This window comes from Dermacentor andersoni, chromosome 3, assembly GCF_023375885.2.
Source record: "Dermacentor andersoni chromosome 3, qqDerAnde1_hic_scaffold, whole genome shotgun sequence".
NCBI lineage: Eukaryota > Metazoa > Arthropoda > Arachnida > Ixodida > Ixodidae > Dermacentor > Dermacentor andersoni.
The window spans coordinates 15768549-15795972 of NC_092816.1; the positions used below are offsets into that span (position 1 = coordinate 15768549).

At 47.4% G+C, this 27424-nt stretch overlaps 1 protein-coding gene across 3 annotated transcripts in view; it reads right to left on the reverse strand.

Annotated features, from left to right (window-relative positions):
• Nucleotides 1-827: 827 nt before the first annotated feature.
• The window catches only part of Nep2 (M13 family metallopeptidase neprilysin 2), a 122994-nt gene continuing 96397 nt past the window's right edge, over nucleotides 828-27424 (reverse strand). For all 3 annotated transcript variants that reach the window (XM_055065582.2, XM_055065580.2, XM_055065581.2), the window contains 6 exons: nucleotides 19624-19691; nucleotides 17902-18032; nucleotides 17606-17671; nucleotides 11542-11637; nucleotides 10676-10752; nucleotides 828-2483 (listed from right to left, as the gene is read on the reverse strand). In XM_055065582.2, coding sequence (XP_054921557.1) covers nucleotides 2384-2483; nucleotides 10676-10752; nucleotides 11542-11637; nucleotides 17606-17671; nucleotides 17902-18032; nucleotides 19624-19691 — 538 coding nt within the window. In that variant the 3' untranslated portion in view covers nucleotides 828-2383. The remainder of the gene's footprint in view (nucleotides 2484-10675; nucleotides 10753-11541; nucleotides 11638-17605; nucleotides 17672-17901; nucleotides 18033-19623; nucleotides 19692-27424) is intronic.

Here is a 27424-nt window from a genome sequence, read left to right on the forward strand (position 1 = left end):
CTTCTGTACAAGCAAAAAACATGTATAAGCTTGGGAACGAATGTCTTTTTTTTTCCACAACACCATGCGCGTATTCGAACTGCTGTCTTGCCTGAAAGCAAGGCGCAGTTTTACGTTATTACAGCACGAAAACGTTAGGCGGCTTTCAGTGATTTGGGATCGTAGAGTTGCCACTTTCTGGCTTAAGCGAAGCTGCAGCCTGCGCTAGATGGCACTTATTTAATAAACGCGCGGCCAAATTTCATCAAGCATGTTTGAAATTTATTACAACCCCACTTATAATCAAGCCATAAGATGCAAAATTCAACCAAATGTACAGAAAAGAAAGAACAACAAATTAATCCAATAAAGAATGCTGCAAATCACATTTCTCTAAGGATGTAGGGTGCTGACAAAGCCTCAGAACCTTGACAATAGTTCAGATATTACGGACAGCGGTGCCTTGGCTTACCTGTGATTTTTCGAGCGCCGTTTTTACAACAACACTATGACGGTACAAATATTAGCTGCCGTCTTTGACCCATAAGACACGACTTCAACACGCATTGATACAGAAGAAAGAAAAGGTGCAATGCTATTTGACTTCGGAGTCGATGAAATTGAGCAGAGAGTCTAAACGTCTGGTGCTTGTTCTCAGCGCAGATGCGTGTGTGGTCCGAAACTGTGATAGCTGTGAAGAGACTTCGCTTAAGCAAATAGATTACTGGGCACGAGGGCTGTAAGAAGTTACGAGAGATAAAGACATGCAAATGATGGTCGGTTGTCCAAGTGAATAACCAATCTTCGCCGCGACAAGGGCAAAGAAATTCGCATGCACTTCAGACGACTAGCCTTGTTAAACATTTTATTCTTCGTTTATCTCGCGCTCGAGTATTGAAAGCTTTAATGGAATGGAAATATTCAGCAAGACCTGGCTGATATCGACACAAATACCACATAATTTACAGTGTTTAAAGAACAAAAAAGAAGGCATGACTTTAGCGATGCAAACATGGCGAGGGTAACCTAGGCATCAAAATAATATATAGTGCCAACTCAGGCAACAAATCAACAGAATTACTAAGATGAAAGCCCCGTTGCTAAGATTACGGCGCGGTATATTGCAAAAATGTTTCACTGAGTCAAAGTTTAGCTTACAAATCGGCGTGGTTTTTCGGAAGTAGATGAGATACTATTATATATGTATTGGTAATTTTGTACATTCCCACATTTCTATATCTCACCGAATCAAAGGTAGTACTGCGCTGCTACGGTACAAGCACCCTTCACACAGTACACAACCGAATAGCCGCCTTCATTCGAGAAAGGGCCGACAACCCACACTTGAGAGCTTGCGTTATCCCTGAGCGATGCATTCCGTAACGCTCGAAACATTGGATCTGGCAGGAGTCGTCTTGCTGATCAGGAAACATGGCTGGCAGAGCTTTACGAAGTCATAGTGTGGCTGAGAAAGCAAGAGTGCCTAACGCAGACTTCGTGAGACGCGCGACACAGTGGTTGTCGCGTATTGCATCAACTATAGCCCTTACATAGTAGCTCGAATGCACATTAGTGGCTCCGCCTTCAACAGCTAAGGGCAAGGGAATCCTACCAGCCATGGTGGAAAGAATCCAGCAGGTCTGTCACTAAACAGCGATCGACAAGTGCGCCTCGGGAGCTCGATGAAAAGACTGAAACGACGTTAACGACTAGAGTCGAGATGACTTGTCGCTGCACGAAAGTGCCAAAATGCATCGTGAAACTAGTGATACTTCTGCGCAGGGAATTTTGCTTTTGTCAACAGTCATCTCGGCGTCCCCCCCCCCCCCCCCCCCCCGCTTTCTCCGCCCACCCTTTTCATTCCAATTTGGTTGTGGCGTTTTCTATTCACGGATACCAAAATTGCAAATAAACGCACATAGCGAATACAGACAGTACCAATAGAGTAAATAGATACAATACAATGCAGTGTATTTCATTGTGTACGAGATGAGCTGCTCAGCCATAAGATTTCCAACAGCCGGCCAGATGTATGCACCTGAGAGCATTTAAACTAGCAAGCTTGCGTTTTCGTTCACCGCGACAGCCGATGCTACAAACATACGTGCTTGCTCTCAGTTACCCTGTAATGCGACATCTAGCGCGAGCGACTGGACCTTTCGCCGTAGCAGCGACCTTAACGTGAAACACACACACACACGCACACAACACGGATGGTATATTTCTTGTTCGCACTGCTTGTTTTCGTGCCGACCGCCTTGTGCGCGGTACACGCACACACAGTTTCGCGGTCCAATTTGGAGCCGAGCACCGCGGGTCCGGATAGTGTCCTCTCGCACAGCACTGTTCCCGGAGTGCGCCCGACGGTGCCACGGCGTCGTCAGCGCACGGTCTGGCGGCGCGATCACCAGACGGTGCACTTCTTGGTGGGGTTCATGGAGGATCCCGGCGAACAGTTGAACTCCTGGGCGAACTCGGGCGTGTTCGACATGGGACCGATGACCCTGCGGGAGTGCTCGCCGCGTTTAGAACCGGCAAGAACCACGGACCCGTATTCACAAACAGCTTTTACGCTATAACAGTTTCGCAAGAGAAAATTCCAGTCAATCGAGAAGCTCAATGATGACTTCCTGGGTTTTACAGGCAAAAAACCACGATTCGGGAGACTACACATTAAGTTCGACCCCCAGGGGATCTTTAACGTGTCCCCAATGCACGGACACTGACGTTTTTGCATTTCGCGGCCATCGAAATGCGGCCGCCGCAGCGGGTAAAATCCAGAAGCTGGACGTATCATTAACGAAGGCGGCGGGCCAATGGCAAAGAGCACTTAAGAGCGAGAAGCTTTGTGAACGCGGTCCTTGGTGCTTCGCAAGCAGAACTCCGAAGCCAGTGCGCGCTATGTGTATGGCGAGTACTGTGTACCGATTCGCAGCAGACCAATCGAGTTTTGCCTTTACTGTTACTGCCATGCAGAAATATTCGAGTGGGGTATCGACTATTAGTCGCTATGGATGCCGCTTTCTTTTATCTTTTCTTGAATATAAGCACAAATATTTACGATATTCTTTGTTTCATAATAACTTTTGCGGTAAGACGGGTATTCAAAAGAAACATACATACAGAAGTCTGTGTATATATCTGTCTATACTGACCAGTACTGACCATTGTATGAAGGTGCGGGGGTTTGCTCGCAGGACAAACTTTTATTCGCCTTTTTCTCCATGAGAATTTGTAATGAGAATTAGCTCCCTCAGAAATCTGTCTGTGCTTCCCCTCGATCATGTTCTTTCTTGCTTCAAAATTTTCTATTGATTTAGTCTGGGTAGCATTGAGGGTGGTTGTTTGCTTTCCTTTTGTCATCATCGTTTATAGTTATATCTTTGTGGCCGTTTGTTTATTATTATTATTATTATTATTATTATTATTATTATTATTATTATTATTATTATTATTATTCAAAATGATTCTTCAATTTTAATTGCTCTGGCAGATATTACTCTTTTTTACCTTAATAGGTTTGCGATTGTTATTTCGTTCGGCGGTATCAGACTTGGATCCAAGGACTCTACATGTCGTGAACCCAACCTATCCCATTTAAGTACACGTTGTCCAATGCACACTTCTCAGACGTTAGCGTTCTCTTCATTCCCGTTCTTATCTCCACTTGCTAAGAAAAAGAACAGGTGGAATTTGACACCTCCTGTGAATGGTCATACGTACTTCTAAAAAAAAAATCGACAAGAATCATCAAGGTAATTATCATCATCCTTGCGAAAAACTATACTGATTTCATCGTCGTGACAATATGACATAGAGGGAAACTAACAAAGTGAATTTTCCATGAAACTTTAGGTGCAAGTATCTGTGAGTGGCACATTTTCTCATGCCAAGACAAGTGCGCCTCATGGTCGAGTACATGTATTTCTTCAACAGCAAATGACTGCACTTAAGTTTGAATGCATGTTAACAATCAGCAGACATATAAGGTAAATAAATTAGCAGGATTGTGCAATTTAGCAGGTATCACGACCGAACATCCTGCGAAGCTGGCAGTGGAACCATAGGCGCAAAGCTTTCTTTCTTCCTGAGGGGGGGGGGGGGATTTGGCGGGGAGGGGGGCTGGGGCCCGACCATATTTACGAACCCCCTATTTATATATCTAGGGCAGTAAGGTGTCTATACTATGACGCGGTTGGCGACCGTACAATAGGAAGAATGAAAAAAAAATAATAACTGGCTGTGACTTGCGTAGCAGTGTTGTAGGCGTAAGTAGTGAAGGGGAGAACCAGGTCCCAGTTTGCCTGATTGGACACAAGATGGGTCGCAAGCGTTTCTCCCAAAGTGCGATTAAACCACTCAGTGAGGCCACTTGTCTGAGGATGGTAGTCCGTGCTGGTGCGACGGACAAAATGCCAATAATGAAGCAGGGATTCAACCACGTCAGAAGGCAGACACGGCCGCGGACGCTCAGGAGTTTACGTGGAGGACCATGACGAAGAATAAACCGGTTAAGAAGGAAGGACGAGACGTCCTGTGCTGTGACGGTGGGCAGAGCGCCAGTATCGGCGTACCGCGTGAGGTGGTCGACGGCGACGATAACCCACCGGTTGCCTGCAGCAGTGAATGGCAGGGTCCATACAGATCGATGCCGACACGGTCGAACGGACGGGCAGGGCAGGGAAGCGGCTGCAAAGAACCGGTCATAGTACGAGGTATTTTTTTTTCGTCGCTGACATTCAGGGCACGTACAAATAAACTCGCGAGTGAAGGTGTACATCCCACGTCAGTAATATCGATGCCGAAGGCGTTCGCAAGGCTTGAAGAGACCGGCGTGAGCATATTGCGGGTCTGAGTGAAAAGCTGCACAGATTTCAGAGCGAAACGTTCGCGGTATGACCAGAACCAACTTCCGACCATCTGGCGAGTAGTTGCGCCGGTACAGGAAGCCGCCACGAATAACGAAGTACGAATCTTGACTACGCAACGTCCGATATATCTGGAGTGTGGGTGCTTCGGAGATAACGTGAGGAGTGAAGTGCTCAATGGATCGTTGCGCAGTGCTGAGGAGACGGTGTCGATGTCTAGAGAGCACGGCGTGTGTTCGAGGATAAGGGGAGACGCAGTCTCGGCAGGGAGAAATGACTGGGAGAGTGCGTCAGCATCTGCATGCTTGCGGCCGGAACGGTATACAACGCGGATGTCGTAGTGCTGAATACGAAGAGCCCAACATGCAAGGCTGCTTGATGGGTCCTCCAATGAAGACAATCAACGCAGCGCGTGTTGGTGTGTGACAACGTCGAAGACGCGGCCATATAAATATGGACGAAACTTGGTGAGAGCTCTAACTATTGCCAAGCATTCTTTCTCGGTAACACTGTAGTTTTATTCAGCTTTTGTTCGGCTACGACTGGCATATGTGACGACATATTCGGTGAAGCCGGGTTTCCGTTGTGCAAGCGCTGCACCAAGACCGACACCGCTTGCATCCGTGTGCACTTAAGTTGCAGTCGTGGGGTAGTAATGGCGCAATGCAAGGGGGAGAAGTGGGAGACGGCCGAAAGTAGAGAACGTGTGGTCGCACTCGGAAGACCACGAAGATACATCGGTGGCACTGCTAAGGAGCTGTGTCAAGGGTGACATGACAGAGGCTAAATTACGAACAAACCGGCGAAAGTAGGAGCAGAGCCCAACGAAGCTCCTTAACTCCTTTGTTGTCTTCGGTTTGGGAAAGTCGGCGACAGCACGTAGTTTAGCTGGGTCAGGAAGTATACCGTCCTTGGACACAATGTGGCCGAAAGTTGTCAGCTGCCGCGCAGCGAAGCGACACTTATTGAGACTGAGTTGGAGCCCAGCATCCTTTAGGCATATCAGAACGCGTTGGAGGCGCTCAAGGTGAGTTGCGAAATCTGGAGCAAAGACATAGGTGCCACTTTAAGAGGAAGCTTTAGTTCGGGTGCTCCTATCTAAATACACGTAGAAGGAGAATTCGTTTTTCTCGGCAACCACTGCACTAAATTTGACGAGGTTTGTTGCATTTAAAAGAAAAACTTAAATCTAGTGACTGTTGGTTCTGAATTTTTGATCTAGGTCGTCAATTTTTCATTAAAATTTGTAAAAATTATACATTTTAAGAAAACGAATGTGTCAAGTTTACAACTCTGCAACTCAGCAATGAAAAGTGATATCACAAATCTGGGAATTGCATGTAATAGCACATCTAAAGCGGACAAAATTGATGTTAAACATAAATCCTAAATAAAAAAAATCCTAAAATAAAATAAATCCTAAAGAATTAATAGTATGGAAATACAGCTTTTGCAGAACCCTTGTACACAACCTAACAAATTCATGTCAGATATAAGTTGACCTATCAAATTTGTCCGCTTTAAGTGATCTAATGGATACCGCTCACAGAACCGCGATATCTGTTCTCGATGCAGAGCTATTACTTTGGAAACATTGTGGTTCTGTGTTTTTCGAACTACCGAATTTTTGTAAATTCTCTTTACAAAATTCAGGCCCTAAATCGAGACTCCGCTTTCAACAGTTACTATAATTTACCTTTATCTCTCAAACGCAACAAATTTGATTAAAATTGGTCCCGGGGTTACCTCAGAAAATCGTTTTTGCGTTTTACACGTATTTGAATAGGCGGCGTCGGAGTTGGGCCCGAGCTAAAGCTTGCTCTTAGCCGCGCAGAACCGAGTCAATCATGCGCTCAAAGGTGGCCGGCGCATTGCAAAGGCCAAAAGGCATGACAGTGAATTCATATAACCTGTTGGGCGTAACGAAGGCAGTCTTGTGGCTTCCACCGGTACCTGCCACTACCCCGAGCACTGATATAAAGATGAAAAGTACTCGGCGCCTTGTAAGCAATCAGGGGTATCGTCGATCCGCGGCAAGGGATATAGTACATCTTTTTGAGGGATCTTAGGGCGGCGATAATCCATGCAGAAGCGGATGGAACCATCCTTTTTCTTTACAAGAGCCACTGGAGAGGCCCACGGACTATGTGACGGTCAGATGACGTCGCATCGTAGCATGTGATCGACCTGCTCTGTAATAATGCGGCGTTCTGTGCCGGAAACACGATATGCTCGTTGACACAGCGGTGAATCAGAGCCAGTGTCGATGTGGTGACGCACAGTTGTGGTGCGGCCAAGTGCAGGCTGGGCAATGTCGAAAGAATTGCAGAACTGGCCCAGCAGATTGAGAAACTCGGAGCGTTGAAGAGGAGAGAGTCCGTCGGCGATAGATGAACTCAACAGATCTTTAGCTGAGGAGTAAGAAAAGTTGAGGGCACTCAGCGCATCGAAGACGCCTGTAGACGACTCGTTTTGCACGTTGAAAATCTCTCGGGAATCAATGGGTTGCACGCATCCAAGACATTTACCTCGAAGTAGCTTGACGGAAAAAGAAATGGGATTGCGGATGAAAAGGGTGCGGCAGCCGGCCAAAACGGCGAGGGTCGGATAAGGCAGAAGAGCTTTCTGAATCAGAAAAGTGTTCGACGGCTCAAAGATTACGACTTCGTCGGAAAGGTCGCTGCAGAGTACGGGTAGAAGAACTGACGTTGCCGGAGGAAAATCAATGTCTTCCTTGACGACGAGTTTGCTTCAAGACTAACGGGTGTTGTTGACGGGCTCGCCATACAGTGGAAAGAGCTCTAGTTTAGCGCGGCGCAGTCGATTAAGTAGCTGTGACGCGACAGAAAGTCCCAGCCAAGTATGATATTGTGAGATCAGGATGCAAAGACAATGAATTCAGCGACGTAGTGAACGCGCTCAATAATGACACGGGCAGTGCAAGCAGAACGGGTTCTCCATGTGCTGTGCGCAGGGAAAGGGTTGTCGCTTTTCGGAACTTGCGCCAAAGGGTTGCGGCAATAAAGGAAACGGAAGTGCCAGTGTTTACAAGAGCATATGAACGGTCTCCGTCCACAAAAACTTCGACAACGTTCGACGGAAAAGGGTGAAGACTTCAGCGTTTCGACAGTAGCGCAGCTCTTGCCTCCTGAACTGCGGCAGTCAGTTTCCCTCTGCTCCAGGGGCAGAACGACGACACATCGGAGACAAAGAGCGGCGACGCGGCGAATGTGGGCCACGGGACTCAGGTGATAGATGGCCACTCAAGGACATACTGGATTGCGGATCCGAAAAGCCGTAGTGTGAACGGGGCCGGACAACGTAGTAGGTTGGATGACGAGCGTCCCGAAACGTCTACACGGGACGATCGCAGTGTCTGTTAGTGTAACGGGGCCGCCACATGCAAAACAGATCGGTCGGTTATCGGGCGTATGCCAAGGCTTTACGACGGGACGATGCCAAGCAATAGGCAGAGAAGGCATGGTCGGGAGGCGGGACCATGCCAAGCAACGGGCGTAGAAGGGATCGTCGTAGGCGGCGCTGGATGAAATGGCAAGTAGGTTTGTGGCCGGTGCCATTTCGCTGCTTCGGCTTAACTCAGGGGCGCGGCGACAGGCTGCAGCTGGACGGGCACCGGTAGGGCCTCAGCAATCTGCTCCTGAATCGCGTGACGGAGCATAGGAGCCAAAGTGGGCTGCTGCTAATGCTGCTGCTGTGGTGGCGGGTACGAATGCTGAGTGATGGTGGACGCTAGAGACAGTTAACGAGCGACCTCTTCACGCACGAACGTATTGAATTGTGTGAAAAAGGACGAGTGGTCAGTGACGACTGCCAGCCCCACGAGTAGCTCGTCGCGTTGGTAAGGATGCCGGGTCAGAGCTCGTTGCTTCCTCAATTCATCGTAACATTAACACAGTGTGACAACTTCACCCACAGTGAGAGGGGACTTCGCGAGAAGCATCTCAAAGAAGTCATCGTCGATACCCTTCATTATGTGTTGAATTTTGGCAGCATCTGCCATTGAAGCGTCGACGCACTTGCACAGGTCAACGACATCCTCGATTTAACTCGTAAATATCTCACCAGGATGTTGCGCCCGAGCGCGCAAACGTTGTTCGGCGCACAGCTTCTGGACGTCAGGGCGGTCGAAAACGTCCAAGAACGACGCTTTGAAAGTGGACCAGGTCTAAAAGTCCTTTTCGTGGTTCTTATACCCCAAGTTTGCTACGCCCGGGAGGTAAAAGATGACGTTCTTCAACTTCGTGGCATCATCCCACCAACGTAGTGGTCGTCTTTGCCGCTGAACACAGCGGGGTCTCCTTTGCGAAGCGCGCCGGAGCAAAGAACGGCCAGTGGTGGTGACTTCTGCTGGGCCACATCAGCTGGCATGGTAGACGGTAGCATGCGGGATCGGAGTTGCAGGGTGCAGGCGTTGTGGATACCCCAGCGCCTCCATCACTTGAAAAGAGGTTTATTGGACGTGGGAGGGGAATCCAGAAAGGTCCGCAGCGAAGAGCACTGCTTCAGGTCGAGCACTGTCTCGCACACTGCGTTGGCGATCCTGCTTGCGCTTCGAATGCCCTCCTCTTTTTCATTATATTATCATCCTTATCACCTCCGACATTGCCTCCAAATTTCAACACGCTGTGACGTCTGGATATTCAGACAGGCGCCCATTTGGTCGTATAGGCTTGGTCGCCTGTGTTTAACGCGTCGACACTAGCGCGTTCGAGCGCTTATAGTCGAATAATAACTTCGCTGAAAAATATGACTGTGTGATGGCGTGCAAGGCAGCGGTGCGTGGCTGCATAAGTAAATTATGCATGGTGACTTATGTGTCTGATAACGGTGTTAGATAAACACATGACGTTTTCATAATTTTGTCAACTTTATCTCTCTCCCTCTATGTGAGAAGGCTATTTGTGTGACCCTCTTTATGCAACGTGTCTCACCCTTTCCCGTTGTGTGATAGTTAAATCGTGAGAGAGGCAGAAGGCGTAGCGCACCCAAAACAAGACAAAAGAAGGCCACAGACTATACACACATTTGGCGCTAACTTTTAACAACGAGCTTTAATTGCGCGATCACAGCACACATACACTCTTCACTCGGCTGCAACAAAACACGTGCTCTGAGCATCTTGATAGCGCCACTCGTAACAGTATAGGACATCTTGCGATAAAAAATATCCTGCCAAGCGCATAACTTCGAACTCTTTTCCCGATAATGAGTTGGATGGACTGCTGATGCAAGCGTCACTGAAGATGATGTGCTTCAGTGATGAGCCTAGTAATCTCATTAACGCTTTTTCCGTGAATCACCGTATCTTCAAAGAGGCAGGTGCATCTCTTGTGGTGCCATGGGTGAAAACCATCGGTTTGCTCTTTGTTCAGATTGCTTTTATGCTCACGTAGTCTATCGTAAAGGTATTGTGCGCTCTGGCCGACTGTTTTGCTCCGCAGACTGTAGGAATATGGTACGTGACCCCTCTCATGCACACTACAAACTTATCACGGTGCAGTGCCATATATGTATGTAGTCTGCGTCCTGCTTTTGTCCTGTTTCAGGTGCGTTACGCCTTTTGCCTCTATCATGCTATACCAACAAGCCCGACCTGCAACTTCAGTTAAATTGTAGCTGCACTGTTTGTCTCTGCACTATGCACAAACTCGCTCAGCAGAACACCTCGGAAAGAGTGGACGACGGTATTTATAGAGGTGTTCGATCAATGCCAAAGATATTAGATCCTTGACATTCGACGTCCGCATTTCTTTTCTCATTATTATTTTTTTTTGTGCTATCAGACTCTACAACGCAAAGTTTCTCACCTGTATGACGGTGGGCTGTGCGATCCGGACATGATCCGGAGCTTCATTGCCTCTGGTCGGTACTTCCCGCACCATACCTGAAACGCAGCAGGACGTATTGTAGGTTCTGCCTATGGCACTGCAGTAGTTAAAGTTATGGAAAGATCCAGTATTTCAGAGAGGTAACTCTAGCTAACACTCGCAATATTGCACTCTGTTTCTTGCGAGTTCGTAAGTCGCACTTCAAAAAGGATAGAATTGTCGTTCTCTTTCGTTGCCTGTATGTACAAAAGTGCGTCGCCTTGTATAGCTTGAAGGTAAGAAAAAAGTTGAAACAAATTTATAGTTGTGCTATAAGCAAACGCTGAATAAATACTCCAGTAATGAATGTACCTAATTTGAGCAAATTTGTGAGAGCGGCGTTTATCAAAACCAAAGCTGAGTTGGACAACACAACTTCCTCTAAAGCCAGCATCGATCAGATGTTCCAGCACGAGCTTTGCTCTCTGACTTAATACTGGAACAACACTTCAACCTCGCATGACCCTTCCCCTCGTCAGGACGCACGCCTTGGCAAACACTCACAGTAGACATATTACTATGACTTAAGAAGAGTCCTGTCATCGCTTCACCCACGCATCATACACGACGTGTGATGTAGGGACAAGGACATGACTTTCAAAACAGAAAACACATAGCATAACTCTTCTACACAAAATAAAAGATCCAACACCTGGACCGTGGTCAGAATTAGTATTTCATGGTTAACCATGGTATATTTAAACTGAAAAAAATTATATATATATATATATATGTCATTATCCTAAGATAATGTTTGAAAGTACGAGCTAGCATAGCCCTCCAGTTCTTGCAGCTGGCGCACTCACGTTTGCAGCGCTGATCCAGAAGAGTTGACGCGGCGTGTAGCGCAAGCCCGGAAGACCCGCCTCCGGACCGTTCTCCTTCACCCAGCGCTGGTAGGCCTGCGTAGGAAGCGTGGTCGCTTATAGTCCAGCATGCTGTCCCACGAAATCGCCCGTAAGGTACCATATATTGACGCCGGGACACGCAATCGTGCCACTTAAGACGAAAGACACCATTGGCAGGATTATTATCAATATATTGTGTATTATCTGTTTTGTTCGCATATGACATCAAGCTCTGTGCGTAAGGTGTATACTAGTGGAGAATTACACAATTCTAAAAATACCATCAGCCAGGCAACTCGCGAAGTGCTTGACTTGAAGTGAACGCCACGAGTAGAGGTCGGTAAAACTAATGCGAAGCTTCTTCGTGCGTGCCCCTCTTTCGCAAAATATTCGAGCTTCTCGTACTACGCTACAACTTACGTCGTTTTTTTCAACAAAGCGAAGAACTTATCGCATCTTACAAGCACGCATGCACGCACGCACATGCGCACGCGCTCTCACAAGCAATCTTTGGAAGGCAGTCATTGTTAATCTCGTGCTTGAATAAGTAAAAAGCTTTGTTCCCCCTCCCCCCCGAAAAAAAGTTCTCTGAGATTTTAAAAATACTTATCGTTTTCACGTTTTCTTACTAATGCGTAAGAAAGGGAGCGCTGTTTGTTATCGAAAAGAACATCAAAAGTAAATTTCCACGCTGAAACAATAACTTTGCCAATCCGTTTCTTTGGTCGAAAAATACAATGTACATTTTCTTTCTTTTCATTTCTTACACACGGCTCTGCAATGTGGGAATCGATCCGCATCATGGCTCTGCGCAAAATGGAATGATGCCCGCTCCAACGCGGGGCATCCGCGGCGGCGCGCCAGCTGCGGCGTTCTCCTCGCGAAATGATTTCACTTCTTCTGCCTTTGCCATCGGCAGCTTGCCTCTTTTCACAGAAAAAAAAAAGCAAACTTGCTTAGCACGAATATGTATAGCGGGCGAAAGAAAAGGCCGTTTCTCCTTTCTTGCTCTACCTAAATTGCTTAGTTCAACGATATCGTATGGACTGTGTTGTGTTAGGCTGAATGCAAGAACGTTAGCGCGAAACAACGCAGACGGAGATAAGATTCTGGCGTGACAAGCGCTACACATCGACTAAATTTGTTCGCAGTTGGCAGCAGCGAAAGCGCTACGCGGTAGGAAACCGTGCTTGCCAGCATATCAAGCAAGGATGTTAATCGAGAATAAATGCAACGCAAATGAGAAAGGCAGAGTGATTGCAAGGCCCCAAATCATTTCAAGCGACTCAGCGGATTCTACTTAAGTACCGGGAAAGTTTCTTGGAGCAAATGCCGAGGTGAAAGTATGGGTTATGGTAGCAACATTATATGGACAAGATCTTCCTAAAAGAAAATAAAAAGTGGTCTCCAATCCACACTGTGAAGGTGGTTGGACAGCGAAGCCGTAAACGACAACTAGAACGATTACCCATTGCGACGTAGCTTGAAATTATTCCCATGGCGACATTCACATGCACTTTACCTAATTGTTAGCCTAAGACGATTCAACGGGCTGCGACTTGGCTTGCGCCGCTACTTCGTGCGCCTACAAAAAGCGGACCGGACAGAAGAGAAATTTACTTAACCAGGCTTTCGACGCGCCTCGTATGCACGCTGCTCTTCAGGAGTGGACTGCCACAACACATATCAGTTGCTAGGCAGGTTCTTCTTTTGCATACGAAAGTGTAGTTACGTCACTACCTATTTCGTGTGCTACAGTTGCCGCTTCCCGGCAAGTGCAGCGTACGCAACCGTAATCCCTACTGGGAAACGCTTGCGGCGAACGCTATGCGCGAAGGCTGGTTCTCTGGCTCGTTTCTTTTCTTTCCCCCGCACGGCAGGCGCCGCCGCGGATGCGCGGAAGCGAGCGCCATCTGCTGGTGCTGCAAGGAACCCAGTGGCGCATGCGGACACGGCAGACCCATTGGGAGGTAGAGCTATATAGCTGTCGCTGTAAAAGAAGGATTATTAGCTTTAAAATTTGGTAGCGCCCTCCGAAGGCCAAAGCATTGAAAGCAACAGCGTGGTTTCGCGTATAGCGTTCAAGCCCCTTAGACGGTGTTCTAACAATGGAACGGGAGCGACACGTTGGCGCGACGCAGCACGCCTCGACAGCGCCTCGCCAGGCGTCTCACAACGCCGGCGTCACCTAGCGTTACCTCGTGCACCGCCGATGTGCGACACCTACAAGGCCACTGGGACCGCACATCAACGGTGCACGAGATGAGGCCGAAGGAAAGCCGTCGGTGTTTGCGGCTTATGCGGCAAGAGAGCGCGGTGCTACGCTTGACACGTTTTTATTTGGCCTTACCGAGGCGCAGTTAGAACGCAGGCGAGAACTTGCGCGGACAAGGAACGCGCCGATGACGCAGGCTTTCGACAGCGACAGCGAGGGTGACGTGGCGTCGCGGCGAGTGGTAAAAATGCCCTGCACCGGTTACCGCGACCCACCGTGGTTGCTTAGTGGATTTGGTATTGCGCTGTTAAGAGGAAGCTATATCTCGGGCCCAGCTCCGACGTGGCCTATTCAAATACATGTAAAACGCAAAAACGCTTTTCTGAGGTAACCCCAGGACCAAGTTTAATTAAACTTGTTGCATATGAGATATAAAGGTAAATTCTAGTGACTGTTGCAAGCGGCATTTCGGTTTAGGGCCTGAACTTTGTAAAAAAAAAAATGTTTCATAAATTCGAAACATCGAAAAAAGGCGAAGCAGAGTTTAAAAGTTAATACATCTGCATCAAGAACAGATATCGCGGTTCTGTAAACGGCATCCATCAGATCATTTAAAGCGGACAAATTTGATGTGTCAGTCTATATCTTACTAGAATTCATTACGTTGTGTATAAGGGTTCTGCAAAAGCTGTGTTTTCATATTACTAAATATTTTTAGATTCATGTGAAATATATAAGTTTTGTTCCGCGTTAGATGTACTGTTAGGTGCAATTCACAGAATTGTGATGTCATTTTTCAGTGCTGGGTTACAGAGTTTTAAACTTGATAGCGTCGTTTTCTGAAAATTTGCGATTTTTGCAATTTTTCATAAAACATTTACGACCTAAATCAAGAATTCGAAACCAACAGACACTAAGTTTTTTTTTTCTGTTAAATGCAGTAAACGCCGTCAGATTTGGTGCAGTGGTTGCCGAGCAAAACGAATTCGCCTTTTACATGTATTTAGATAGGAAATACTGGCTTCCTATTAAATACGCTTCCTATTAAGCACGTGGTCGGGGGATCGAATCCCGGCCACGGTGGCCGCATTTTGATGGGGGCGAAATGCAATAACACCCGTGTACTTCAATTCAGGTGCACAATAACGAACCCCAGGTGGTCAAAATTAATCCGGGGTACCCCACTACGGCGTGCCTCATAAGATCGCGGTTTTGTCACGTAAAACACCATAATTTAATTAATTTTAACCCGTTACCGTAAGAAGAGCAGCTTCGGCAAGCCTTTTTATGTGGTAGCCTCTTAGTTTAGTTTAGCGCGTTTAGCGTGTAAAGCCAAATTGAAGCTGCGCGCCGTTTGATGAGCGGAGTGTCGCGGCCGCCGTAGCGTCCGCAGTTCGAGCCGTTGAAGAAAGAGCAGCAGCACTGCGGAGCGGATATTGTTACGGTTGGCGTGTAACACCCCGGGCAAAAAGGATGCTCAAAGACCATGCCTAGCCAAAACGGAGGATGGAATCCTAATTTGCTATGGTTGTCTCGCGGGGTTGCCGGTCTGGCAGGCGCCCCGCAGTGGACAGGCCCTTTTGTGTGTGTGCGACCAAGGAGAGAACTTTCCGCGAACTGTCCAACTCTAGTGTAGAACGCTTTCCGCGAACCAGACAGGACCCCCGGGTTGCCGCCAGCGGAGGCACGCTCGTGAAAACGTCCCCTGAGAGAATGGATCAGCAGCCCCGTCACCAACCAGACCCGCGGGTTGCATGCGCCAGCGGGGCAAGTTCGGGAAAACATCACCCAGAAAAGTGGGAGCAGCTTAAAAGCAACGAGGGGGCTCAGCACGTCACGTGACGTCGACGTGAGCAAGATCCCACCTACGATTTTAACGGGCCTATTTAAGGGGCCCCGCAATGTACTTTTCACTCCATTCATTCTCTTCTTCTTATCCTTCATCAACCATTGAATAAACAGTGCAAGTTTCGCACTAGAAACCGTCTCGCCCCTGCCTGATCGGCATGGTCTACCGGACGCCTGCAGACCGCCGACAACGCCACGCTACCCAATAGTAACGCCGGTCGAGGTTGCAGAACCAGGCGTCGCAACAATAGGAAAGGCGATTTTTGAATACCACAACTCCGCTTTTACTTAATGCAATGAAATACTTTTTACTGCAACCCATTTCGAAGATTGTGTTCTTTCATTTGAAATAATTTACACGACAACGACAGAAAGTGTTGCAAGGCCCCTTTAAGAAAGGTTTTCTTTCAGGATAACGTAATATTTGGTAACCTTGCGCTCGATAGTGTTTCAACTTGTGAGTGTTTATTTGCGAGCTATGTATTTCAATGACTATATCACGGCAGTAGCGTTAAATCTACAGAGTAGTGCTAGCGTGCCACGCAGATGGACTGCAATGCTGCATATCATTAAGACCCACCGCTTTGCTGATGCTTCGCCCAGGACTAGAGCCTGGTGTTGCGATCACTGGCATTCAATGCGCCACAGCGACAAGGCAAATTTCTCCACGTGTGCTCGAAGAATCCTCACGTGTCGAATATCAAAGCTGAACCAGTTGCCAGGGGGAATATCAGTGAATCATCAGTCTGCCCATTGTAAATTCGTAAAGGGCGTTTGCCTCAGTACAAGTGCATTTATAAGAGGAGGTGTGTCCGGATCTCAGCTGTCGCAAGTACACTTCGGCCGCTCGTAAACGCATCTCGCAGTGTTTCTTTTCCTTACTGAATAACGTTATACATAAGTAACCTTACAGAAAGTAATTAATGTCGTTGCCATATATACTGACCGCCAAGGGTTTCCTTTGTCAAGCTAAACCAATCAGGAACACCAAGTTAATTTTTCAATTTTTTTTTGCAGAATATTACCGACCGAGTACACTGTAGCTGCTCGGAGGTACCGATTACTGTGTAGGATATTATTTTTTTTTCTTTTCGGCAATACACGAGCTCCTCAGGGCACGTATGTCTTCATTTTCTAGTGAATTCATACCAGCATACGTATAAGTAACATGCTGAATTAGTTCGTTCAATCGTGCTTTGCGTTTCGTTAATCCTTTTGCTGCGTTTTTGCTAGTCATTCCGGACGATCACTCGCAAGACAAGGCAATTTAATACACTGGCCTATAAACGAGTCGCCTCCAAGGCACGGTCACAGTCACCATTCCGTAGTTAGTCAGGGCCCGTGTTCGCAGGTCAGTTCGTAGGCTACACCGCTTTTCAGGAAGAAACGCAATTCATAAACAGATTAACAAGTTCTTTGTTGGCGTCGAGGTCTTGCGAACGAGAATATGTGGGCTCGACATCAGCTAATTGAGAAGATATCATGTGGATATTATCTTTGTGTAACTATAATCGTCGGTTGCTTATACACTAAGGACTAAAGCACCTCTTAATTGTGTCAAAACGAAGAATTCTTTAGCTTTGAGCATCAAATGGCGCAGACGTGCTGTGTTAGCAGCGCACGAAAAAAAGAAGGCCGAACGTATACGTGAATGTAAGCGATTGCCAGCAGGGCGTGAGTCAAATTCCAGCGTGGCTCGGGACCAGTTCAAAGGCGCTCTAAATGCAAGAACGCAGCAAGAAGCTGGGCACTGTTAATCCATGTGCTCAACACTACAGGCGCTGTATCGAGGTGAAATTTTTGTGCTGAATTGATCTTCCGCTTCGATGACGTGTGAAAGAGCATGTGCATGTCACTTCTCTCCTTCGTCTTCCTATCTACGACGCCTATCGCCAAACACAATCTAAGTTTCGTTATCTATAGTGTAATGAACGAGACGCACATCGGCAAACGGCTCACCATAAATGCCTCCTTGATGCCTCCGTTGTCCGCAATGTTCTCGCCCTGCGTGTTGACGCCATTCACCTGGAAAAAAACGCAGCGAACGATTCAGCTAAGCGGTATGCGACGTGCTGGCGAACGCCATACAGTCTCACATAACAGCGTTCCCAAGAGGCACTAAGGTTGCAGACTGCCATGATAAGGCGACGTGCCCTTCCGCCCATCTACAAGGGACACGGTCCAACAAATCGCTCATAAACTACAGTGCAAGCTGAATAAGCAAGAGAAGATTTAGCGCAAAGCTATTCCCCTACCTTCATGGTGCCCTTGGCGACGGTGTAATTTCCGTACTGGTCGATGATGCACTGCGCCCTCTCGCGGAACCGCTGATCCGTCTCGTGCTCCCACCAGTTCACGTTGTTGCCGTCCTTGTCGAACTGGCGCCCTGCACCGGGATGAAGATGTGAGATTTCAGTAAAACTTAAGTGGCTGAAGAGCGACGACGATATTTTTGTCGTTACTTGAGAAAAATAGGATGAACGTTTCCGGAAGAAAAGAAAAAAAAAAAAGACTGGAAACGTGCTAAAAGCTGCACATATGATATATTCCGTAGATATAAAATTAACAATAATGGTTCTTTCTCTGATGCTGAAGAAGCTCAAATCATGGAACGAGCTGTTTTCTATTGGAGCAAACAGAACATATATATATATATATATATATATATATATATGTAAGCGAGAAGTCACTACGTGTCACCCGATGCGAGTGCAGGCGCCCAATTCTTTAACATAGCGCGAGCGGTGACACGCGAAAATACTCACAGGCGTTTATCGCACACGCTAGTCACAGTGTCGTCTGCTATGCTGTTACACTCGCTGCGACGCGTTTGCCTCACTGCAAACTGCACAACGCGCGGATGTAATTAAAGGCACCGATATTGTTAAAGGTTTGGGCGGCTGTACGTGCAGTGGCATTAGTCAAAGCTCTCTAAACATTCAGAGTGTGCTACGCACAAGGAAGTTTTCCAACTCGTTCACCTGAAACCTCGTTGCGAAGTTTTGTGTCAACATCTTTGAACTGAGATGTTCCGTTCGCAGCTGGAAAATGATGGCGGTATTTGCAGCAGCCTGAACATGCCACCTGCTGATTTGCAAAAAAAACCTCGCGACCTCGTCGGTAATTCAGCAACCCATGCTTTTCCTAGTTCCATATCCCAGTCCTGTATTTAATGTCACCGAATGTCCCATGTGCCATATGCTACCTTTACTGCGGGGCAGCCGTTGCTCTGAAGATAAATTCGACACCCCCTACTTGCAGTACTGGAAAATCGTGCCAGGAAATCTTGATTGTTTCCTTTTTTCACTAGTGGTAAAAGATTGGAAATTTAGTTTTACTGCAAATGTTCGCACTCTTTTTTTTCTCCCTTTAAATCTACGCACAAGGCACAGCGCGGACAGATTCCACGCTCCTGGAGGGCTAGCTAGGCATCTATGTCTCGCCATTGTGCTGTTTTAGGAATGGCCGGGAATGATTGCGTTTCTCAGTCAGCGCGTGCTTCTATTGGTTCGAGAGCATTGAGCGTCAGTAGCAACCCGCCGTGGGGGCGTAGTGACCAAGGCGTTGCGCTGCTAAGCCCGAAGGCGCGGGACTAAATGGCGGTGGCCGCATTTAGATGAGGGCGAAATTCAAAAGCGCCCTTGCAACGCGTATTGGGTGCACGTTAAAGAACCCCACGTGGTCGAGATTAATCCGTAGTCCTCCACGATGGCGTGCCCCATAATCATATCGTAGCTATGGCACGTAAAACCAGATCACTTGTGTGGGTAAGTATCACACCCCGCATGCGTGCGCGCATGCGTAACTACGTTGCATCGCTATGGAAATAATGTCATTCCAACAACTTCGTTTATGCGTCCTCTATAACGACTGCAGGCCACGCAGACAGACTTTTTCAGCCAGCGGGAAATCTGGAAACATCGATAAAGAGACTCAATAAATTGTTATCGGTAAAGATTTAAAGAACCATGGCTCACCTCTGTCATCAAAGCCATGCGTTATTTCGTGTCCTATGACGAACCCAATGGCACCGTAGTTCATGTAGCTGCAAGAGAATTGGAGACCACGTTACATAGTCATCGCGAGCAGGTAACCATCTGGCGTAACAGTGCGAGACGCCATAAACTTGAGCCTTCAAGCGATTTGCCAGAAGTTTTTTACAATTCTAAGCAAGTAAACACGCCACTTTTCTGTGCCACTATTAAAAATGAAATTTTCTGAAAGCGCCTAGCTCTGGAGCAAACATTCCTCGGAACAGCGTTTAACGAAAAAAAAAAAAAGAAGAGAAAGAAAACACCCATTCGCCGGCAGCCACATGAAAAAAAAAATATAGGCAGCGTTGACTGCCACAAAGAAGCCAGACTTGGGCGAACCTGCGCTTTTATCTAAATAAAAAAAAGTCTTCAAAAGCTTGATTTGTCTGTCATTATTGCTACTTCGTGTTGTTTTTTGTTTGCATTTGACGCTCGAAATTTTCACTATTACAATTCCTCACTGAGCCACCGAATTCGACAGTCCGCGGGCGGACTGTCGAGCACGGAAGCTACGCTATAGCAGGAGCACGGAAGCACGGAAGAGGAGCACTCGAGCACGGAAGCTACGCTATAGAAGGACGAACAGAGCACGTTTTGCTCGTTTGCTTCGCGACACTTCGGTAAATTTGTCGGTTTGAAGGAATCGATCGCAATGAATCAGCCAGCCAGATTGTTACCGTCCAATAATAACCCACGCATGTTCGTCATTGTCATGGTATCGACACTTTCTACGCTAGTGTGTTCTTGTAACGGGGTACATGGTCGCATCAAGAGTTGCAAACTATCAAGGAACACCTACAAGCTCATGTAAGCAGAAAAAGGCAGGATGGAAATGATATTGAAAGCGAGCACGCACATTTCCTCAGCGAGTCGGGTAAGTTTGCGGTCTTTCTGACCATGCAACAACGGGCGCCGAGCCATTCTGTCTAAAAGCAAAACATGCCAAGGCATAGCGCACAAAGTTCAACCAGCTGTTAAAACATATTAGGGTAACTTAAGCTCACCACATTTTGCAATCAGTTATAAGTAAGGTGAGTTAGCAGCATGATGCGGGCTTCATCTTTGCTGGTTTCATATATATTTTAGGGACTCAATTAATATCGTGTAATAATTGAAATATCGCAGTGTCAAGTAAGCTTTATAACGGTAGTACCAGACCACTGCATTTGGCAAACGCTGTCCAATGCACAAGAAAAATAACGCTCTCCTTCAAAATCAGGATACCAGAACCAAACCTATCGAGCCGATGCCAGAACGCTCAGGAGCGCCAACCTTGCGAATGCTCGTGTTCCTGAGCCACGCGTTGCTACGTCTCAACGCCACAAAAGGCCACCAACCCCACCATTACCTGACTGCCTGAACTAAGGATGAAAGGGGGACCCTTATCCAATGCTACCAAACAACGACGGCGACCTTGGATTCGCAGGTTGCCTTCCTACCGCATATTCCATACCATCGGGCTTAGAAGGCGGGGTGTTGCAAGTATGGAGTGTGGCATCGCAACGAATTCAACGATTGTGATTTCGTGTTGGAAAGTCTTGAGGTTCCCTAGTCGACTCCCCTAGGGAAGATGACCGTATTAAATGCGGATACTTTTCGAGGAGGGGAAAAAGGGCCGTCCCTGATGTGAACTCGGACATTTAACTTGTTCCTGCTTGGCGTGGGCTTCTATAACTGGAGCCGATTAACTAAGCCAATAAACCCTTGTTCCTTCATTCTGATAACCTGACGTAGCCGTCGGTGGGCTTGGTGGATTCCTTGCCCGAACGCCACCCTAAGCCGCAACAAACTGGTGGCAGAGGTGGGATCAAGAAGGCAGTCCTCACGATCTGGGACCAACGGATCCGTGTACGTGGCTCCGGGAGACACGAACTTCGAAGATCGATGGAAACTACGGACGGAAGAGCGACTTCTGCGGATCCGGGATCAGCAGACCTCGTCTTCGTGGCTCAGGGAGGCACAGCCGTCGCAATAACGGCGTGGAGTCCTGGACGACTCGAGTAATCTGGAAGGAAAAGCAGCCAAAGGCAATTCCACCATATGGGATCGGCGGACCTGGGAACATGGCTCCGGAAGACACGACCTTCGCAAGCTCGAGTTTGGGTGAGTGCTTGAGCGACTACGTTTCGCTGGACGATAAGCTGCAATTGGAGAAGTGGGCTTCGATTAGGATGAGCTCAGTGATGCCTGCGGAAGGATATGTTGCAAAAAGGAACAGAAGGAGCGCGAAAGGATGGAAAGGAAAGAAAGAGCGGAAGAGAAGAAAGAGAAACAGAGGAAGGCAGGTACAGTTCAGTGAAGGCGGGTTTGCTTGCTAAATACAAGCTCTCCGTAAAGGAATTTCGGAAGGAACCGATTTTCTCGACAGAAATTCAGGAAGACTGTCTGCAGCTGTGTTGCGACGCGGAACACAGTGCAAAGAAAGGCAATGGAGTAGCTAGCTCGGGACGCGTAGTTAAGCCGGGGTTTCTCGACAGAAATTCAGAGAGAGGAGCAGGCGCTGAATTACGATGAACTCAGTGCAAAGAAAGAGGATGAAACAGCTAGCTCTGGAGGCCTAGTTAAGCCGGAGGAGAAAATCTTTCTGGTTTACCCGACAGAAATTCAGGCCGAGGAGCCGCCAACGGAAAGAGCTCCAGAAAGGCCACGAAAAAGAGGCGTTGCAAATTCAAAATTGCGGCAGAGGAGACAACGCAGCCGAGGAAATCTCAATCCAGAAAACCCTATGGGGAGCGCAGAGAAAGATTTAGAAAGGCACGTTTGTCGGTTGGAACGTTTCGACTCAGAGCGCGTCCGAGTCGTCAGACAAGGTTAAAAACAAAGCGACGTTCGGCGCAGAGGAGGACAAAAGCCAAGGACAATTGGGTTCCTCCTCGTTTGGTTCTTTTCGAGGTGTAGCCTGCATGACACGAGAGAACGCGGCGGTCAGGCGACGCGACGTGGGCATACCAGGCAGTGCATTCAGAGGTTAAAACACCTTGGCGGGCTAGTTGGTTTGAATGCATGATAAAGTCTGTAAGCGTGACTGAACGAAGACGTAGAAAGAAAACAGGTACACAGAGCGAGCGCTACTTTCAGCTATAAATTTTATTTTCGCACGCATGGTCGCATGGTGATACACTCTAAGAACAGTTTACACCCTTTGGCTTGCCCTATCTGCCACACAACAATAATCGTCATCTGCCTTATGCGTTTCCTTTCTTTAACGCTGCGAGCCCGGAACTTTCCAGTAACGAACGGCACGCGCGTTATCAGAAGGGGCACACCAAAGGGTGTAAACTGTTCTATGCTGATAACGCGCGTGCCGTTCGTTACTGGAAACTTCCGGGCTCGCAGCGTTACAGAAAGGAAACGCATCAAGGCAGATGACGATTATCGTTGTGTGGCAGAAGGGGCACGCCAAAGGGTGTAAACTGTTCTTAGAGTGTATAGTGTGATAGTGTCAGAGAATGGTAGTGTCAAATAGTGACACTGAGTGATAGTGTCAGAGAATGTAACCTGTCAGAAACATGTAGCGACGTTTTTACAAAAGAACTTAAAGCTCTGACCAATCGACGACCCATTTTTGGGAACTAAGTCTGAACAAGCGGTGGAATTTTTTAAAGACTAGCAAGGAAAGAACCTTGCCGCTTTTTCTATTGACGTACAGGACCTGTACTCTTCTCTCCCGCAGAATGACGTGATGAAATGTGTAACTGGCTGCACTGACAAGTTTGGAGCAGTTCGATTTCAAAACGTTTCTGGTTTGACTTGCGACAGAATTTTAGAACTTCTTCGTTTTTATGTTAACTCGACTTACGCGACTTGGGAGGGCAATGTTGTCAAACAAAATGATGGCATATGCATTGGGTCATATATTGCTCCCTGCTTAAGTGACTTATATCTAGCTAGCCGTGACCAGGTTCTTGATGAACTTCTGAAAAATAACACCGATGTCGTGAAAGTGTTCCGATTTGTTGACGATTCTTTAATCATTTTGAATAACGAATCAGACAATTTTGATTCACTGGTTTCAAAAACCGTAACGTCGTTCGCTGAAGTGTTTTGCCCTTTGTCGTTGACGCATGGTGTCCCCTTAGGCAATTTCAGAAGGTTTTTAGACTTGGGTTTATAATTTTCCCTACAAAAGACCTGCTGGAGTTATCAGCCGAGAGGCAATATGCCAGTCCTACCATTTAATTTCGCTCATTCAAAACACGTAAAACGCGCAGTATTAACAACGTGTTTCAATAATTATCTGATGAAGTTATGCGACCACAAAGTGGAAACCAATTTCAGAGATCGCGCCAAGCACCTGGCAGATTCTATTTACCCGATAGGTACGCTCGCCTCTGTCGTGGATGGCTTGAGCAGGAAGTGTAAAAACGCTTCGAAGGGGAGCAGTACCACTGCTAGAGCAAACAAAGTTGTTGTGGTACCATACATTCATAGCATTTCACATAATCTCAGAAGAATAGCGGCAAAGTCGGGGGTGGACGTGGTATTGTCTACCCCTGAGCGTCTACAGAAGCTATGCAAACAGGTTAATGCCGAGAATAGCAAAAGGCACGCATGTTCTACTCAACATCGCTAACAATTTGTAACCTGAACTCGTAAAGTTGTCTATGCCATTTTGCTTTCATATGGAAGAATGTATGTTCGTCAAACCGGCAGATGCATCAATGAGAGACTAAAAGAGCATCGATATAACGTCGCTAGGGTAATCTCGGTTCATTTGGATATTCATTGCCGAGATTATTCCTGCAAACCCATGTTTGAAAGTACTTCTCTTTTGTATAGGGCTCATAGCAGGATGACAAGGGAGATTGTGGAGGTATATGAAGTTGTGAAATTAGAGGAAAGGTGCGTGAGCAAGCTATCAGTGTAGCTATCTGAAAAGGAGATACAATTCCTAAGTTTATCGTTGTAACCATTGCAGTATATGTTTTCACCATGCCTTGCACACGTGTACGGTTCATCGACATGCACCACTGAATGTTCTTTTTTGCTGTCCCGTTTGTTTCCGCTCGCACGGTATATATTTATCGATGCGTGCGAAAATAAAATCTATAGTTGAAAGTAGCGCTGTCTCTGTGTATCTGTTTTCATTGTACGTCCTTCGGTCGCGCTTACACACTCTACAATGCATTCCGAGGGCAATGCCATAAAGGCAGGAGGACAGTACGGAAGATATAAGGGCTCTGCAGCGAGGGGAATGACATAGTGCCCTTTGTATTCTCGTGTTCACAAGTTTGACAGAAGCATTCAGACAACGTTTGTCTCGAGTATGGCTTAAGGAGACGGTTCTTGCGCGCGAAGTTTGGAAAGTTTTTTTTTTCGATATGTCATTTTTTTACGCAAATCGGCTTCATTTTTTTTTTTAGATGCACTTGCACCACCAAGTCTAGATTATTTGTTAGAATTATGTAGGGCGAGCTTGGACAGCAGTTCACTTTCCATAAGTGGTCGCGATATATATATATATATATATATATATATATACGAAGAAAGACGCGTTCTTTAGCGGAGCCGTTGTTAACGGCACGATTTAGAAAGTGGTAATTAGTACAGTCCCTTTGGGGCGTGTCGTGCTCGGACACAAAGAAGCAAAGCGTTTGTGCGTGTCTCGCACGTGTATTCATCAGACGGGCTGGGGAGGGGCAACGAGTTCAGAAAATTTTTTAGGAACGTGTTTTGCACGAATCGCTATCAGTGTTACTGAAATAGGCAACCTATTTCTGTTTTGCTGAGAACTCATGACGACTAGAAAAAAGCGAGACAGGGAGAGGGGTAGAACATTGTAAAGCGATACGGGAACCATAGCGTCCAGTAGGCGTGTCGCTCGGGCACGCCAACGAGTGTGTGTGTGTGTGTGCCTGTGTATTCCCAGGGAGGCGGACAACGAAGCGAGGGCTGGGCCCTCGAGCTGCTGTGTGACATCAGCCATCACTTCTGGAACGATCCCTGAGGCCGCGACCAAGCATCGACGCTTCGGGTAACCTGATATCTGGTCACCCTCAGGTCGAATCTCTTGGCGGTGCAGGTGTTTGTTACGTTTCAACACCACAAAGTACCAATACCCCACCCATTACCTGGCAGCCTGAACTAAGGATGAAAGGGGGGCCCCCATCCAATGCTGCCAAACAACGACGGCGACCTGGGATTCACAAATAATTACACATTTGCCACGAGGCAAACCCCCACTCATCCATCAGCGCCTATGCAGAGGTCAACGCAGCGTGGACACCGACTCTAGACGGGTCCATAAAAGGCCACCAACCCCACCATTACCTGACAGCCTGAACTAAGGATGAAAGAGGAACCTCCATCCAATGCTATCAAATAACGACGGCGACCTTGGATTCGCAGGTTACCTTCCTACCGCATATTCCATACCATCGGGCTTCGGAGGCGAGGTTAATGCGGAGTGTTGCGAGCATGGGCGTGGCATCGCAAACGGATCCAACGATTGTGATTCGCAGCTGGACAGTCTTGAGATTCCATAGTTAACTCGCCTAGGGAAGACGTCGGTATTAAAAGCGGAGACTTTTCGAGCAGTGGGACAGAGGACTCGTACGTTTAACTTGCTCCTGCGTGGAGTGGGCTTCCGTAACTGGAGCCGCGTAACTAAGCCAATGAACCTTCTTTCCTTCAATCTTACAACTTGACGTAGCCGTCGATGGGCTTGGTAGATTCCTTGCCCCAACGCCACCCTAAGCCGCAACAGTTTGTCTCTGTCACATCGTCGTCTCCTCATTGTGAAGGCAGTCTACATCGTCTGACCATGCCTCTTGGCTTTCTCAGCATTTACCATTTGATTTAAAGAAAGCACAGTTGATACTATTCTTATCTGCGCAGCAACAACTGGGAGAACAATGGCAGCCACCGATGCGATTGGTTTCCGTACACCAATGTGACGCATTAGAATGCACACGTCGACTACAATCTGTGTTCCAACAATGCTCATGTAAACAGTTCCGTATTTGCGAGTGAATATAATAAACATTGCATGTCCACCACAGTGCACTGCCACTCTTCGAATTAAAAAAACTCATATCAACGTTTATTCATTTATTGTGAATATTCTATAAGTCGCATTTCACTGTCTCTTTATACATCTTGATTTTCTTATATATTGTCGCGACTCGAGCTTTCCGCTGTCTGCTTGCCTCGAAGCGTCGAAGCCTTTGACCCGTTTCTCTGCTCATGAGCGAACCCTCTCTGGAACGAGAATAGAACAAAATCGGGGAGACCAAGCCCGGTGCCAACAATTCGACAAGTGGACTTGTCTCCCTGACGTACGCCTTTTGAAAACGTCGGCCCAGGACTAAGGACCCCGGCTTTGTTCTATTCTCGTTGCTCCGAGTGCATGCACCTTCTAGCCGCTTCTCGTCTCGGCACGCCCTTAGCAAAACAAAGTTTTTGACCGGTCTGCGCGGCCCGTATTATCGAAGTTGAAAGGCTGTGGGACGAGGAAGACAACAGGGAGCTACGCAGAATGAGCTACTGTTCAAAAACCCCCGCAGGCGCACTGATTAGGCTGAGAAGGTACGTGAGCCTCGCGTTCCTTGCGAGGACCACTCACCTCCACTGCCGCTATGTGCGGTGCAGGCTCATGTGCATGTCCTGAATGAAATCCAAAGTTTGACGGCAGCCTGTCTGGCTGGGAAATACATGTTGAATAAGCGCGGTAAGATGCACCGACCAAGAAAACTGAAAATTTAATGACGTTTCGGCTCCCCATACGGGAGAGTTGTCCACAATA